The sequence below is a fragment of the Papio anubis genome, chromosome 13 (assembly GCF_008728515.1).
Source record: "Papio anubis isolate 15944 chromosome 13, Panubis1.0, whole genome shotgun sequence".
NCBI lineage: Eukaryota > Metazoa > Chordata > Mammalia > Primates > Cercopithecidae > Papio > Papio anubis.
In genome coordinates this window covers 11,958,564-11,973,311 of record NC_044988.1, presented here as the reverse complement: position 1 = coordinate 11,973,311, position 14,748 = coordinate 11,958,564, and the positions used below count along the sequence as shown (strand labels likewise).

General features: G+C 39.7%; 1 protein-coding gene across 1 annotated transcript in view; it reads right to left on the bottom strand.

Moving 5' to 3' along the window:
* Positions 1 to 14,748, bottom strand: part of AGTPBP1 (ATP/GTP binding protein 1) — a 198,666-nt gene that overhangs the window by 50,751 nt on the left and 133,167 nt on the right. Inside the window, 1 exon segment of the mRNA XM_021927597.2 lies at positions 1,979 to 2,066. Coding sequence (XP_021783289.1) covers positions 1,979 to 2,066 — 88 coding nt within the window.

The following is a 14,748-nucleotide window of genomic DNA, read 5'->3' as shown; positions in this document are numbered from 1 at the left end:
ACTGTAGTCCCAGCTACTGGGAAAGCTGAGGTGGGAGGATCACTTGAGCCTAGGAATGATGATATGCTCTTGAGGCTGCAGTGAGCTGGATCGCACCACTGCTTTCCAGCCTGGGCAACAGGGCAAGACTGTGTTTCAAAAAAAAAATTAAAATTAAAATTAAAACAATTAAAATTAAAATAAAGCTATCTCAGGCTTAAGGAAAACAACTAGAATAGAGTCATACATAGAAAGTGGTTAATAAATGTTTGTTGAATTGAACTCCACTTACAGATCAGGAAGTAGTAGCCAAAAGAAAAGACAGAACCTAAACTAAAAATATAAAAATCCTTGCCATCACCCCTTACATAGAAAAGAACAACTTGTCCTGCTACGATCATTCATTTTGCAATGTGAAAAAGCATTCCTTGATTGACAATTTCTAATGTGACAACATAAAGAAGCGTGAAATAAAGAATGCATTTTGAAAAACATTGTTTCATTCTTTAATAGTCTAAATAATTCTGCTAAAATCTAGCCAAGCACTGCTCAGGTAGCTTCACTCAACTTTATGAGAAACAGACAAGTGATCAAAGACTATTTTTATGTTAGTCTACCATTAAAAGAAGTACAAGATGTATTATGGTGCAGATGAATTACATATTACCTTTACTTCTGTTTCTCATTTATTTGCTATTCATTTTGGCAATAAGAGTAAGGAAGAAATCTTACTGAGATGAATCCCAAGGAAGATTTTCTTTCCCAGAAAATAAGAGTACTTAAGACCAAGTTTTTCCCAAAGCCATGTCAAAACAGTTTAATTTTAGAAGCCTTCTTCTAATTGATAAAACTAAAAAAGAGGGGCATTAGTGCCAGTTAAGCACAATCTAAAAAGTCAAAATTCACCATACAGAAATGTCAGGATTGAACTTAGTGAGGGCAGAAACAGGGGTGCCAAGTGGAAACAGCAATGAACATTACCTGGAAACATTTGTAGACACAGAGTAAAAATGAGAAGCAAGATACATGAGAATCCTCGAGTACTTAGAGGTGGAGCTGAAGAATAACCAAACTATTCCACAGAAGTAGGAAATGATTTCTAGCACTTCTTTGTATTTTATTTTATTTTTATTTTATATTTTATTTATTTTATTTTATTTTATTTTATTTTATTTATTTTTTTTGAGATGGAGTCTCGCTCTGTCACCCAGGCTTGAGTGCAGTGGTGAGATCTCGGCTCACTGCAACCTCCACTTCCCGGGTTCAAGCGATTCTCTTCCCTCAGCCTCCCGAGTAGCTGGGATTACAAGCACACACTACAATGCCCAGTTAATTTTTGTATTTTTGGTAAAGACAGGGTTTCACCATGTTGGCCAGGCTGGTCTCGAACTCCTGACCTCAGGTGATCTGCCCACCTCTGCCTCCCAAAGTGCTGAGATTACAGGCGTGAGCCACCATACCCAGCCTCTAGCACTTATTTCTAACTTGCTATAAGTAGATCACATATTTACAGTCAAAGATGAACAGTGTAAGCTGATGTACTGTATTTGGAACACATCTCCAGTTAACATTTTGGAAATTACAATGAAGTAAATATTGTGTGTTAATATAAAAAGGGAAAAACTAAGAGTTATACTTGATATCATAGGAACAACAAAAAGCCACTGCAAATTACTACTCGTAATTCCTAATTTCAGTTTTATTCAATAAAGTTTCCAGAGTTTTAAAGCTGGAAAAGCTGAGGACACGTAACTCTCTAAGCGGTGGAGACATGGCCTGGACCTAAGTTTATCTGCCTATACAACACATTTTATTTCTACTATATACACTCTGTAAGTGGATCTCAAGTTCGAAAGGATTTTTTAGAATTACTAAAGCATAGCACCACAATTCAAAGTATGCAATAATAACTCTACTGTTTCCTTTTACACTGAAACAGGATGTACTTAATACTGCCTTCTGTAAGCTGACGTTCTATTAATATTCTTAAAATACTTACTTATAGTAACAAATGTCAGTCCCCATACGAATCCACCATGGTCTGGCATTTAATGCTTCCTGAACCGAATACATGAGTGGTTGCATACCTTTGAAAGACAGAAAAAAGACAGAAAATTATTTTCAGAATTTTTGAATTAAAAATTAATCTTGCCTTTGTAGAAAGCACCAAACATTCAGGAAAGCAGAAATAAATTACATTTCAGTGTTTTAGTATGTATTTTAAAAATCTGATGCATTTCTTAAACATCCCAAGTCAATCAATTATATGCTTTTATTTTTTAGTTTAATAATACAGGATTGCAACTTTAGAGTGAAAAGTCATTAAACTCTTTTCTATTAAATTTTCTACATGAAATCAATTAAAGATAACATATTCCTTATAAAAAGTGAAACAGTCAAAACGTACGTAAAGACATAATGTACAATCACCCCTCTAACTCTCCGTGGATTTCCACCTACACTGAAATTAATGGGAAAACGCCACCAAAATGGCATGTTTGCTTTCTTCCCCACTCTTCTCCATGAGGTATGTGTTCGTAGGAGAGAAAAGGAAGAGGGACTCAAAAATATAAAGTATATTTTCTTGGGTATTCTTAGAAATATGTTTTCCACATGAACTTTAAAATCATCTTACCTAATTTCTAAATGATATACTAGGTTTCTAGATTGAACTGAATTAAATTCATGTTAATTATAGAAAGGCTGACAACTTTTATTGAGATCTGGTTTGACTTGTCTTAAATTCTAACTTAAGGATAGAGTCATTTTCTTTTCCTGGTACAGAATAATTTTATTAAACTTACCTGTGAGTATTTTTATAAGATTCTTTTTTTCCTTTCCATTTCTGATTGGTTATTCCCACAATGAAGCACTATTCATTTATTTTTTTATATTTATCTTAATATTCATGTTATCAAATAAACTAATTTTAACAGGTTTTTAGCAGTCTCATGAATTTTCTAGTAATATAATTAAAATATTTTATCACCTAGTATTTATATCATTTATTTCATTTTCTACTCTTACTACATTTAGATAAATTAAACCTCAAAAAAATTATGCTGAATATAGTGGTAAGAACAAACAATTCTTTTTCATGACTTGAACCAAAATGTTTTCCATTCCATGAAATATTTGCCCCTTTTTTGCAAATCAACTTTGTCATGTTTAAGTAATAAAAATGGCTAATGAATAATTTCTGTATGTGAGACACTGCTCTAATGGTTTTTACCTGTATTAAGTAGTTAAATCCTCACAACCACTTTTAGATGGTAAATGCTATTATTAGTCCCATAACTTGAGTAGTTTCACTATAATTTTTATTATACTTCAGAGTTTTAATTACTTTATCAAATGCCTTTTCAACATCTAATAATAGAATCAAACGGCTTTTCTCCTTTAAACTGTTGATTCAATAAATTATGTTGGTAGGCTTCCTATTGTTGAACTATCTTTGCGTTCTAAGAAAATGCTACCCTTTTAACACTATGTGACTAAGTGAACTAATATTTAGAATTTTTCCATCTAAATTCTTAAGATGATCTTTCTTATTTCAATTTACTTTTACCAATTATGGTAAAGGTTATACGAGCTTCAGAAAACTAACTTTTAAAACTTCCAAAGAATAAATAATAAAAGCATCATCTATTTTTTAAAGGATAAATATAATTCAGCTGGAATACCATATCAATATGGTGACTTATTAATAAACATATTTTTTAAAATTTCCTTTCAACAGCTATAGCCTCTTAAGAATCTCACTTTTTCCTAATCGCTTTTGGTATTTCCCTCTCTCTCTCTCTCTCTCTCTCTCTCTCTCTCTCTCCTGATGTCCCTAAGTTTTTGGTTTCTTTATCATGTTATATCATTTCTTAGAATTCAGTCCACTTTTTAAAAGTGTATTTCCAGGATACAACTAACGTTTAATTCTAATTTGGATGAGTTGCTTTCTAGGAAATCTCGGATTTCATCCTGTTACTTCCTTTCACTGGACTCCCAGATTAGTACCACTTTTTCTTGTATCTCACACCTCCGTCTCAGGTTTCAAATGGGATCCTAGTGAATCAAAAAATCAAACTTGTTGATTATATTATTCAAATTCTCTATAGCCTTACTTATTTTTGTCTTCTTGATATGTCAAATTCTGAAAGGAGGACTTTAAATTCTCATAAATGTTTTCTAATCAAGTTGTATTTCCTGGAGCTTTTTGCCCTGCTTATGTAGGTGCCATGTTGCTAGGGTTGTTGTGCTGTATAAAGGTTTACACCATCTTCAAGGACTGCAACTTGCAAATACAAAATATCTGTCTTTATGCAAGTCAGTATTTTTGACCTTGACATTTTAGTCTGACATTATTATTTATTTATTTACTTTCCGAGATGGAGTCTCACTGTGTTGCCCAGGCTGGAGTGCAAAGTTGCAATCTCGGCTCACTGCAACTTCCACCTCCCGGGTTCAAGCGATTCTCCTGCCTCAGCCTTCCGCATGCCACCGTGCCCAGCTAATTTTTGTATTTTTTGGTGGAGATGGGGTTTCACCATGTTGCCATGGCTGGTCTCAAACTCCTGACCTCAGGTGATCTGCCCGCCTCGGCCTCCCAGAGTGCTGGGATTACAGGTGTGAGCCACCGTGCCCGGCTGACTGACACAAATATTAACCACTTTTGCTTTATTTTAATTTCATTTGCCTAGTTTATCTTCGCCCATTCATTTTCAACCTTGTCACTGAATACACACACACACACACACGGTGGGGAGCAGAGGAGAGAGGGAGAGAGAGAGACAGAAAAACAGAGGGAGAGAGGGAGAGAGAAAGAGAGAGAGAGACCACACTAAACTGTGTTACTTTTAATATCTGACCTTTTGAGGGTACTTCACAGTTTATTCATAGTTGGTGATGATGGATATACATTTCATTGTATTCCCTACATCTTATTTTCTACTTCTGATATCAACAAATGCTTTTTTTGTTCTTCCTTACCATTTTATTTTTATTGGTTTGGTTGCATTGCTCCATATTTTCTTTTCTTCCTTAATCTGGAAGCTTTCTATCACGCTTTTCAATTCTACTTTTCCACCCTCATAGTCATGATTGATATTTTTCTAACACTATATTAAATAACTAAGCCATCCCACTGAGACAAGTTAATTTTCACTTTTCCTATATTACCCCCCCTTGTTCCAATACTTCTATCTTGAGACCTTTAACTCACATTGTTCAGAGAGAGATCAGATAGCATATTTCTGAATTACTGTTTTTGAGACAGACCTTCACTCTGTATATTTTCTCAATTCTTATAAACACTGACATGCAGTTTGCTGGCAGTGACAATTTACAGATTCTTCAAAAGACATTTGGATGTCCACTGGCTTCCAGTGCCACAGACGAGCAGTCCAACACTAGTTTAATTTTTTAAATACGCAGAAAAATACAGTGATTAAGAGCATGCAATCCACAACCAAACTTCCTGGGTTTGAATTCCAGCTTCACCACATACCAGACGCATGATCCTGGCCAGACTATTAACCTCTCTATGCCCCCATTTTCTTTTCTGTAAAATGAGGGTGACAACCTCACTGGGTTGTTTGTTGTGTGGATCACGTGTGTTAGCACTTGGAACAAGGTCTGGCATGTGGCAAATAATCAATGAATGTTAGCTGCTGGTATTATTATTATTATTTCCTTTTAAGTAACCTATTCTTTTAAAGTGGAAGCATGTTAAAATTTTCTCTTTCTTGAAACTCAGAAATGTCACTGGTACATATAAAATAAGTCTGCCTTCCTGATCCCTTCCTGGGATGCAGCGAGCCACTTCAATCTGAAGTTTTGACTCCTTCCACCCACATAAAACTCATCGTAACACAAAACTCATTATAATAGTTTCAATAGTGACCACAGGAGACAGAGGAGGGGCTTCAAGATGGCTGACTAGAGGCATCTGGCACTTACCTCCCCCACAAAGCAGCAGCAAAATAGTGAGTAGATCATCACACTTAAAATAGATCATCTAAGACAGAACACTGAAACTCAACCGAAACCTAACCAGAACACCTAACACAAGGAAGGAGAGGGAAGGCGGGCAGGCTACTTGGCCGGGAGCCAGGGAGGCTTCCCAGTACAGGAAAAGGGTAAGTGAGATTCTCAGTGGTCCACATCCATACTACAGACTCCTCCAGTCCTAGCCAGGGGGCAGCCCCTCCATCCTCGCAGGTCCTGAGACTAACACAGGGAGCTGCCTTGAGACTGCACGAAGGCATTGCTCCAGAGAGTGAGTTCACATGGGGTGTGACCTAAGCAGCAGCAGTACTGGCACAGTTTTGAGAACCCAACCCCCACTCAACTGCATCCTGCCCCCTGCCTCCCCAACCCACAGCCACCAATGCCACAGGCTGCTGCCACTGAAACCTCAGCAAAAGTCACCGGCAGAGACCCCACCTCCCAGCAGCAAGCTGTCATGCATTTGCAGGTGCCCAGAGGACAGGCTCCTCTACCCGCAGCCACCACCACTGCTGACCGCTGCCACTGGGGCCAAAGCACAAGTCCCTGGCAGCAACTCCATTGCCCTTGGCAGTGTGGTCACCCTACATTAACACACGCCCTGCAAACAGGCTCCCGGGTCCCCAGCTGTCGCCTGGGGCTGAGGCACACACTCCCCAGCCTGCCACTGATAGCAGCTTAGCAATCCCTAGCAGCAGGGCTGGGGTACATTTGCAAGCTCCCTGAGGGCAGGCTTCCCCAGCCCACCAGCTCTGCTGCTGCCCCCACTCAAACGCTCTAAGGGGAGTCTAGGGATCACCCCACCCATCCTCGTTACAGCCAAAGCCCCTATAAATCACGTGAGGGGTTTGAGGACAGGCCTGCCTGGCTTGGCTTCCCCACCATCCCCAACACCAGAGCATACCTGGGAGCCTAGGGATCGCTCAGCCATGTCACCCACTGCTGGCACCTGAGCATTCCTCCCAGGGGTCTAAGGATAGGCCACCTCACCTGCCACTACCTCTGCAGCTGGCACACCCTCACACACCACCTGCGGGTCTGGGGACTGGACCACCCAGCCTGTCACAGCCACCACCAACACTGCACACACTGCTTAGGAAGCAGAGGGTTGTCCCACCACTGGTCCTGCCATTGCTCATGCTATGCCTTCTGCTCAGGAGCCAAAGGACCCACCCACCTATCTGGCCCAAAGCTGCAACTGCCAGCATCTGAGAAGGCTGCATGGGGGCCCAAGAACTGGCCCACTTAGACCCACTAACACCAGTCATGCTGGGTCCTAAGGACAGGAATCTGGCCTGCTGTTGCCATGCCTGGTGCTCAAGGAATGGCCGACCTGGCACCCTCATTCCCAGCAAAATTTCACCGCAGCTGCCACGAACAACCACCCCCTAAGCCACTGAAGCAATTACAGAAACCACTGACACTGTTTACAACCAAAGACATCATACAGGATGTACATTACTGCATCCACCCAGAATCAAAGCCATAGTGCCCTACCCAGCCAATATCACAGACAGGCCTTCAGAAAAAAGTCCTCCCCATGAAAGTAAATTTAAAAAATTGGAAGATGCGACTGTTATATCAGATGTGCCAATAATAACGTAAGGACACAAGAAACACGAAAAAAAAAAAAAAAAAAAAAAACAAGAAAATATGACACCTCCAAAGCAACCAACAATTCTCCAGCAACAGATTCCAATGAGACAGAAATATATGAAATGCTGGAAAAATAATTCAAAATAATGATATCAAAGAAGCTCAGTGAGATACAAGAAAACACAGATAAATAATACAAAGAAATCAGAAAAACAATTCAGAAGGTAAGTGAGAAGTTTAACAAAATAGATATCATTTTTTTTAAAGCCAAACAAACACGGGAACTGAAGAATATTCACTGAATGACAGAAAAAAAATATATTAGAGATCTTTGACAATAGACTAAAGCAGAGGACAGAATTTCAGAACTTAAAGACCGGTATTTTCAAATAACCCAGTCAGACACAAATAAAGAAAAAAGGAATAAAGAAGAATGAACAAAGCCTGCATGACATATGGCACACCATAAAGCAAACACATATTCAATTTTTTGGTGTTCCAGGAAGCAAAGAGAAGATGTGAGAGAAAGTAAACCTATTTAACAAAATAAATAGCTGAGAGGCAGAACAAGGTGGTCAAATAGAAGCCTCCAGTGATTACCGCCCCCAACTCCATGCCCCACAATAGGAACACCGAATTGAACAACTATCCATGCAAGAAAGCACCTTTTTAAGAACCAAAACTCAGGTGAGCGATCATACCAAGGAAATGCACTGAAGAGGGCAGGAAAAACAATCTGGAATTGCTCACACCACCCCCACAGTCCAGCAGCAGTGGCCACATGCAGCAGAGAATCTGTGGGCTTCAGGGAGAGAACATGCAGTGACTGTGGGACTTTGCATTGGAACTCAGTGCTGCCTATGTCACAGCAGAAAGCAACACCAGGCAGAACTCAGCCAGTGTCCACGAAGGGAGTATTCAGACTGACCTAGCCAGAAGGGAATTGCCCATCCCAGCTGTCAGAACCTGAGTTCTGATTAGCCTCACCACCGCAGGCTAAGGCACTCTGGCGTCCTAAATAAATTTGAAAGGCAGTCTAGGTCACGAGGGTTGAAATTCTGGACAAGTCCTGGTGCTGCGCTGGGCTCTGAGCCAGTGAATGTGGGGTGCATGCGGCCCAGTGGGACACCAACCAGAGCAGCCAAGGGAGTACTCATACCACCCTTCCCCCAACCCCAGGAAACACAGCTCCTAGTTCCAGGAGAGGCTCCTTTCCACTTGAGAGCGGAGAGAGGAGAACAAAAAGGTCTTTGTCTTATAACTTGGATACCAACTCAGTCACAGTAAAACTGGGTACCAGGCGGAGTCCTGAGGCCACCATGACAGGCCCTAGGCCCCAGCTGACATTTCTAAACACACCCTGGGCCAGAAGGGAACCCACTGCCTTGAAAGGAAGAGGCCAGTCCTGGCAGGATTCATTACCTGCTGGCTAAAGAGCCCTTGGGCCTTGAATAAACATCAGTGGTACCCACGCAGTTCTCACTGCAAGACTTGGGTGAGACCCAGAGCCATGCTGGCTTCAGGGGGTGGCCACAGGGAGGTACTACTTTTGCTCAAGGAAAGGAGAGAGAACAGTAAAGGGGACTTTGTCTTGCAGCTTGGTCACCAGCTTGACAACAGTTCCAAGAGGGCTCCTCGGGTCCACGATTTCAGGTCTTGGCTTCTGGACAGCATTTCTGGACCTGTCCTGGGCCACAGAGGAGCTTGCTACCCTGAAGGGAGAGACCCAGGCCTGACAGCATTCACCACAAGCTGACTGAAGAGACCTTGTGCTTTGAGGGAACGTCAGCAGGAGCCAGGCAGTGGTCAACGCAGGCCTGGGATGGTGACGGATATGGGAAAAGACTTCTACATGAAGAAAAGAGACAGAAGGGTGGGAAGAACTTTGTCTTGCAGTTTGGGTGCCAGCTTAGCTGCAGTCGAATAGAACACCAAGTAGATTCCTAACATTCCCGACTCTAGGCCCCGACTCCTGCATAGCATTCTGGAACCTGCCCTGGGCTGGGGGAAGTTCATTGCCCTGAAGGGTAGGACACAAGTCTGGCTATAAAGCCCTTGGGCCTTGAGTGAACACATCAGCAGTAGCTAGGCAGTGGTTGCTGCGGGCCTTGGGCAGAACCCAGTGCTATGCTAGCTTTGCATCTGACCTAGTATAGTACCAGTGGTGGCGGCCACAGGGTTGCTTGTATCATCTCTCGTCCGGCTCCAGGCAGCTCAGCACAGAGAGACAGACTGTGTGTTTGGGAGAAAGTAAGTGAAGAGAACAAGAGCTTCTGCCTGATAATCCAAGAAATTCTCTTGTACCTCACTGAAGGCCACAAAGGTGGTATCTCCACAAGTCTGCAAGGGTCATAGTGTTACCAGGCTTGGATCCCCCTAGTGCAGATATGGCTGCAGTGACCAAAGATTTAGACCACAACATGCAATTCCCTTTGAATATTTGGAAACCCTTCCCAAGAAAGATGGGTACAAATAAGCCCAGGCTCTGAAGACTACAATAAATACCTAGCTCTTCAATGCCCAACACCAACGAACATCTGCAAGCATCAGGACCATCCAGGAAAACATGACCTCACCAAATGAACTAAGGCACCAGGGACCAATCCTGGAGAAACAGAGACATGTGATCTTTCAGACAGAGAATTCAAAATAGATGTTTTGAGGAAGCTCAGTGAAATTGAAGATAACACAGAGAAGGAATTCAGAATCCCATGAGATGCATTTAACCAAGAGATTGAAATAATTTTTAAAAATCAAGCAGAAATTATGGAACTGAAAAATTCAACTGACATACTGAAGAATGCATTATACATTATAGTCTCCTGGCAGCAGAACTGATCAAGTAGAAGAAAGAATTAGTGAACCTGAAGACAGGCTATTTGCAAATACACAGAGAAGACAAAAGAAAAAAAAAGAATAAAATGAAGTATGCCTACAATATCTAGGCATACGTCAGTATCCTCAAAAGGACAAATTAAAGAGTTATTGGCCTTAAAGAGGAGGTAGAGAAAGAGATAAGGTAAAAAGTTTATTCAGGCCGGGCGCAGTGGCTCAAGCCTGTAATCCCAGCACTTTGGGAGGCCAAGACGGGTAGGAGATCGAGACCATCCTGGCTAACCTGGTGAAACCCCATCTCTACTAAAAAAATACAAAAAACTAGCCAGGCGAGATGGCGGGCGCCTGTAGTCCCAGCTACTCGGGAAGCTGAGGCAGGAGAATGGCGTAAATCCGGGAGACAGAGCTTGCAGTGAGCTGAGATCCGGCCACTGCACTCCAGCCTGGGCCACAGAGCGAGACTCCGTCTCAAAAAAAAAAAAAAAAAAAAAAAGTTTATTCAAAGGGATAATACCAGAGAACTTTCCAAACCTAGAGAAAGATATCAACATTCAAGTACAAGAAGGCTATAGAACACCACGCAGATTTAACTCCAAGACTACTTCCAGCCATTTAATAATCAAACTACTAAAGGTCAAGGATAAAAAAAGGATCCTAAAAGCAGCAAGACAAAAGAAACAAATAACATGCAAAGGAACTCCAATATATCTGGTAGCAGACTTCTCAGTATAAACCTTACAGGTCAGGAGAAAGTGGCATGCCACATTTAAAGCACTGAAGGAAAAAAAGCTTTGATCCTAGAATGGTAAGCACATCCATTGAAAATGTCCTTCAAACATGAAGGAGAAATAAAGACTTCCCCAGACAAATAAAAGCTGAGGAATTCACCAACATCAGACCTGTCCTACAAGAGATGCTAAAGCGAGTTCTTCATTCTGAAAGAAAAGGACATTAATGAGCAATAAGAAATCATCAGAAAATACAAAATTCAATGGTAATAATAACTACACAGAATAATATAATACTGTAATTGTGGTGAGTAAACTACTCATATGTTGAGTAGAAATACAAAAAGATGAACCTATCAAAAATAATAATACAACTTTTCAAGACATAGAATAATAAGACATAAATAGAAACAACAAAAAGTCAAAAAGTGAGGGGGGAAGAAGTTAAAGGTATAGAGCCTTTATTAGTTTCATTTTTGCTTGTTTGTTAATTTGTTCGTTTTTGCAATCCATGTTAAGTTGTCATCAGTTTAAAATAATGGGTTACAAGATGTTATCTGCAAGCCTCACAGTAATCTCAAAAAACCTACAATAGATATACAGAAAATCAAAACAGAAATTTAAAAATATCACCTGAGAAAATCACCTTCACAAAAGGGAAGATAGGAAAGAAAGAGGAAAAGAAGAGAGGACTACAAAACAACAAAACGGAAACAACAAAATGGCAGGAGTAAGTCTTACCTATCAATAACAATGAATGTAACTTGACCAAACTCTCCCATCAAACGAAACAATCGATTAACAGGGTAAAGAAACAACCTGTCGAACGGGAGAAAATATTTACAAACTATTTATCCGACAAGGGATTAGTATCCAAAATATACAAGGAACTCAAAAAACTCAATAGTAAAAAAAAAATCATAACAATCTCATTAAAAAGTATGCAAAGGACATAGACTCTTCTCAAAAGAAGATATACAAATGGCCAACAGGCATATGAAAAAAATGTTCTACATCACCAATCATCAGGGAAATGCAAATCAAACTACAATGAGATACCATCTTACCCCAGTTAAAATGGCTATTATTAAAAAGAGGGAAAAAAAGTAACAGATGCTAGTGAGGATGTGGAGAAAAGAGAACTCTTCCACACTGTTGGGAACATAAATTAGTGTAGTCACTATGTAAAACAGTACAGAAATTTCTCAAAAAGCTAAAAATAAAATAACATAAGGTCCAGCAATCCCACTACTGGGTATTTATCCAAAGTAAAGGAAATCAGTATACTGAAGGGATACCTACACCCAGCCCATGTTTACTGTAGCATTATTCACAACAGCAAAGACATGAATCAACCTCAGCATCCATCAACGGATGAATGAATATAGAAAATGATATATATACACAATGAAATACTACGTGGCCATAAAAAATGAAATCACGTCCTTTGCAGCAACATGGATGGAACTGGAAGTCATTATGTCAAGTGAAATAAGCCAGGCATAGAAAGACAAATCTTCATGTTCTCACTCATGTGTGGGAGGTAAAAAAGTTGATCTCATGGAAGTAGAAAGTAAAATAATAGATACAAAAACTGAGAAGGGTGTGGGGCAGGGATGGGGGGATGAAGACAGGTTGGTTAATGAGTGCAAGCATATAGTTCAAGAAAAGAATTAAGTTGTAATGTTCGATAGCAGAGTCGGTGACGATCAGAAACAATATATTGTATGAGAGGACTTAAAATATTCCTAACATAGAGAAATGATAAATTATCAAGGTGATGGATATCCTAAATACCCCGACTTGATTGTTACACATTCTATACATGTAACAAAATATCACACATACCCCATAGATATGTGCAAATATTATGTATCAATTTTTAAAAGTTAACTATATAAAGAAGTGAAAGGTTCAAGTTGAAGTCAAAGGGCACTTTAGATTTGTCTCATGTGTTCTAATGTTATAAAAAACAATTATTCTTATATTACATTTAAAACATGTATTCTTATATCACATTTAAAACGATCATATGAAATTTTGGTCACAGTGAAGTTAGCTATATTTGGATATTCTGACTGTAACAAAAACCATTTGGACAAAGTTGCCCCAGCAAGAATCAATCAAATGAAACAAACTCAGACTAAATAAACCAGCCTATTCAACCTGATATAGTAATACAAAGCCTATATCTGAACAAGATTTATTCATTAGCCAAAGGATAAACCTTCATATACATGAAACAAGTGTGCTTAAAATTGTCCATTTTTTGTCTCAAATATAGATAATCAAAATATTAAATTGCCAGAGTAACATCCAATGGCACTAGCCCCTAATAATATCCAAGTAAAGGCCAAATTTTTATTGAGGACATGGTCAATATTATGTGCAAATACAAAGAAAGATGAGGTGTTTTAGGTCCTAATCATTAATGTACTATAAATCACAGATTTGTAAAATGTTGGAGTTGATGTTAACACCCTCATTTAACAGACGAGGAGAACAAGGAAAGTTTAAAGTGGAGCTCTCATCAACCTGAAGGCACTTATCATAAGCTGCATGTTATCTGCACTCAGTGACTCTATGTAGAAAAAAATACATGCTTCTAACATATCTAGCATTACAGCTGCAATTTCAGATTCAGATTCAGGTGGCTGCCATTATCCTCCAGTCTCAGAATTTGGTTTTTCATCCCAACCAAAGAAGAAATAAATAAACTCAATAAGTAGCACAAACAAAACCACACATGGCCCAGGCCTTCAGCATTACTAGAAGACAGAATATAACAAACTTTAAATTGTTTATAAATAGTAAAATGAGCGAAGATATAGAGGGCAGATGGAACAATAAAATCGGGGTTGAAACCCTTAAAGTAGATTTTAGAACAAAAAATATTTAATGAGAAAAAGGAGGAACTTTATAATGACAAAGTCACAATTCATAATGAAAATATAATACTTAATATCAATGCATCCGATAAGATCAACCTCCTACATAAAGCAGAAACTACAGGAGATACAAAGAGAAATTGACAGTGACATACTATTGATAATAGTCTTCAAAGCACCACTCTCAGAATAAGATGGATGAATTGAACAAGAAAACAAAACATAGAGAACCCAATAACATAATCAATATGGCAATTTTTACATCTAAATGTCAAATGTCTCATCCTGATACAGACGAAAAATATATCTTCTTATGTGAAGATATATTCTTTTATTTTATTTTATTTATTTATTTTTTTTGAGACAGAGTCTCGCTTAGTTGCCCAGGCTGGAGTGCAGTGGCGCGATCTCGGCTCACTGCAAGCTCCGCCTCCCAGGTTCACGCCATTCTCCTGCCTCAGCCTCCCGAGTAGCTGGGACTACAGGCGCCCGCCACCTCGCCCGGCTAATTTTTTGCATTTTTAGTAGAGACGGGGTTTCACTGTGTTAGCCAGGATGGTCTCGATCTCCTGACCTCGTGATCCGCCCGCCTCGGCCTCCCAAAGTGCTGGGATTACAGGCGTGAGCCACCGCGCCCGGCCGAAGATATATTCTTTATATCTTCTTCTCAATAGCACATGATACATTCATAAAAATTGATAATATATATGACAACATATTATCAG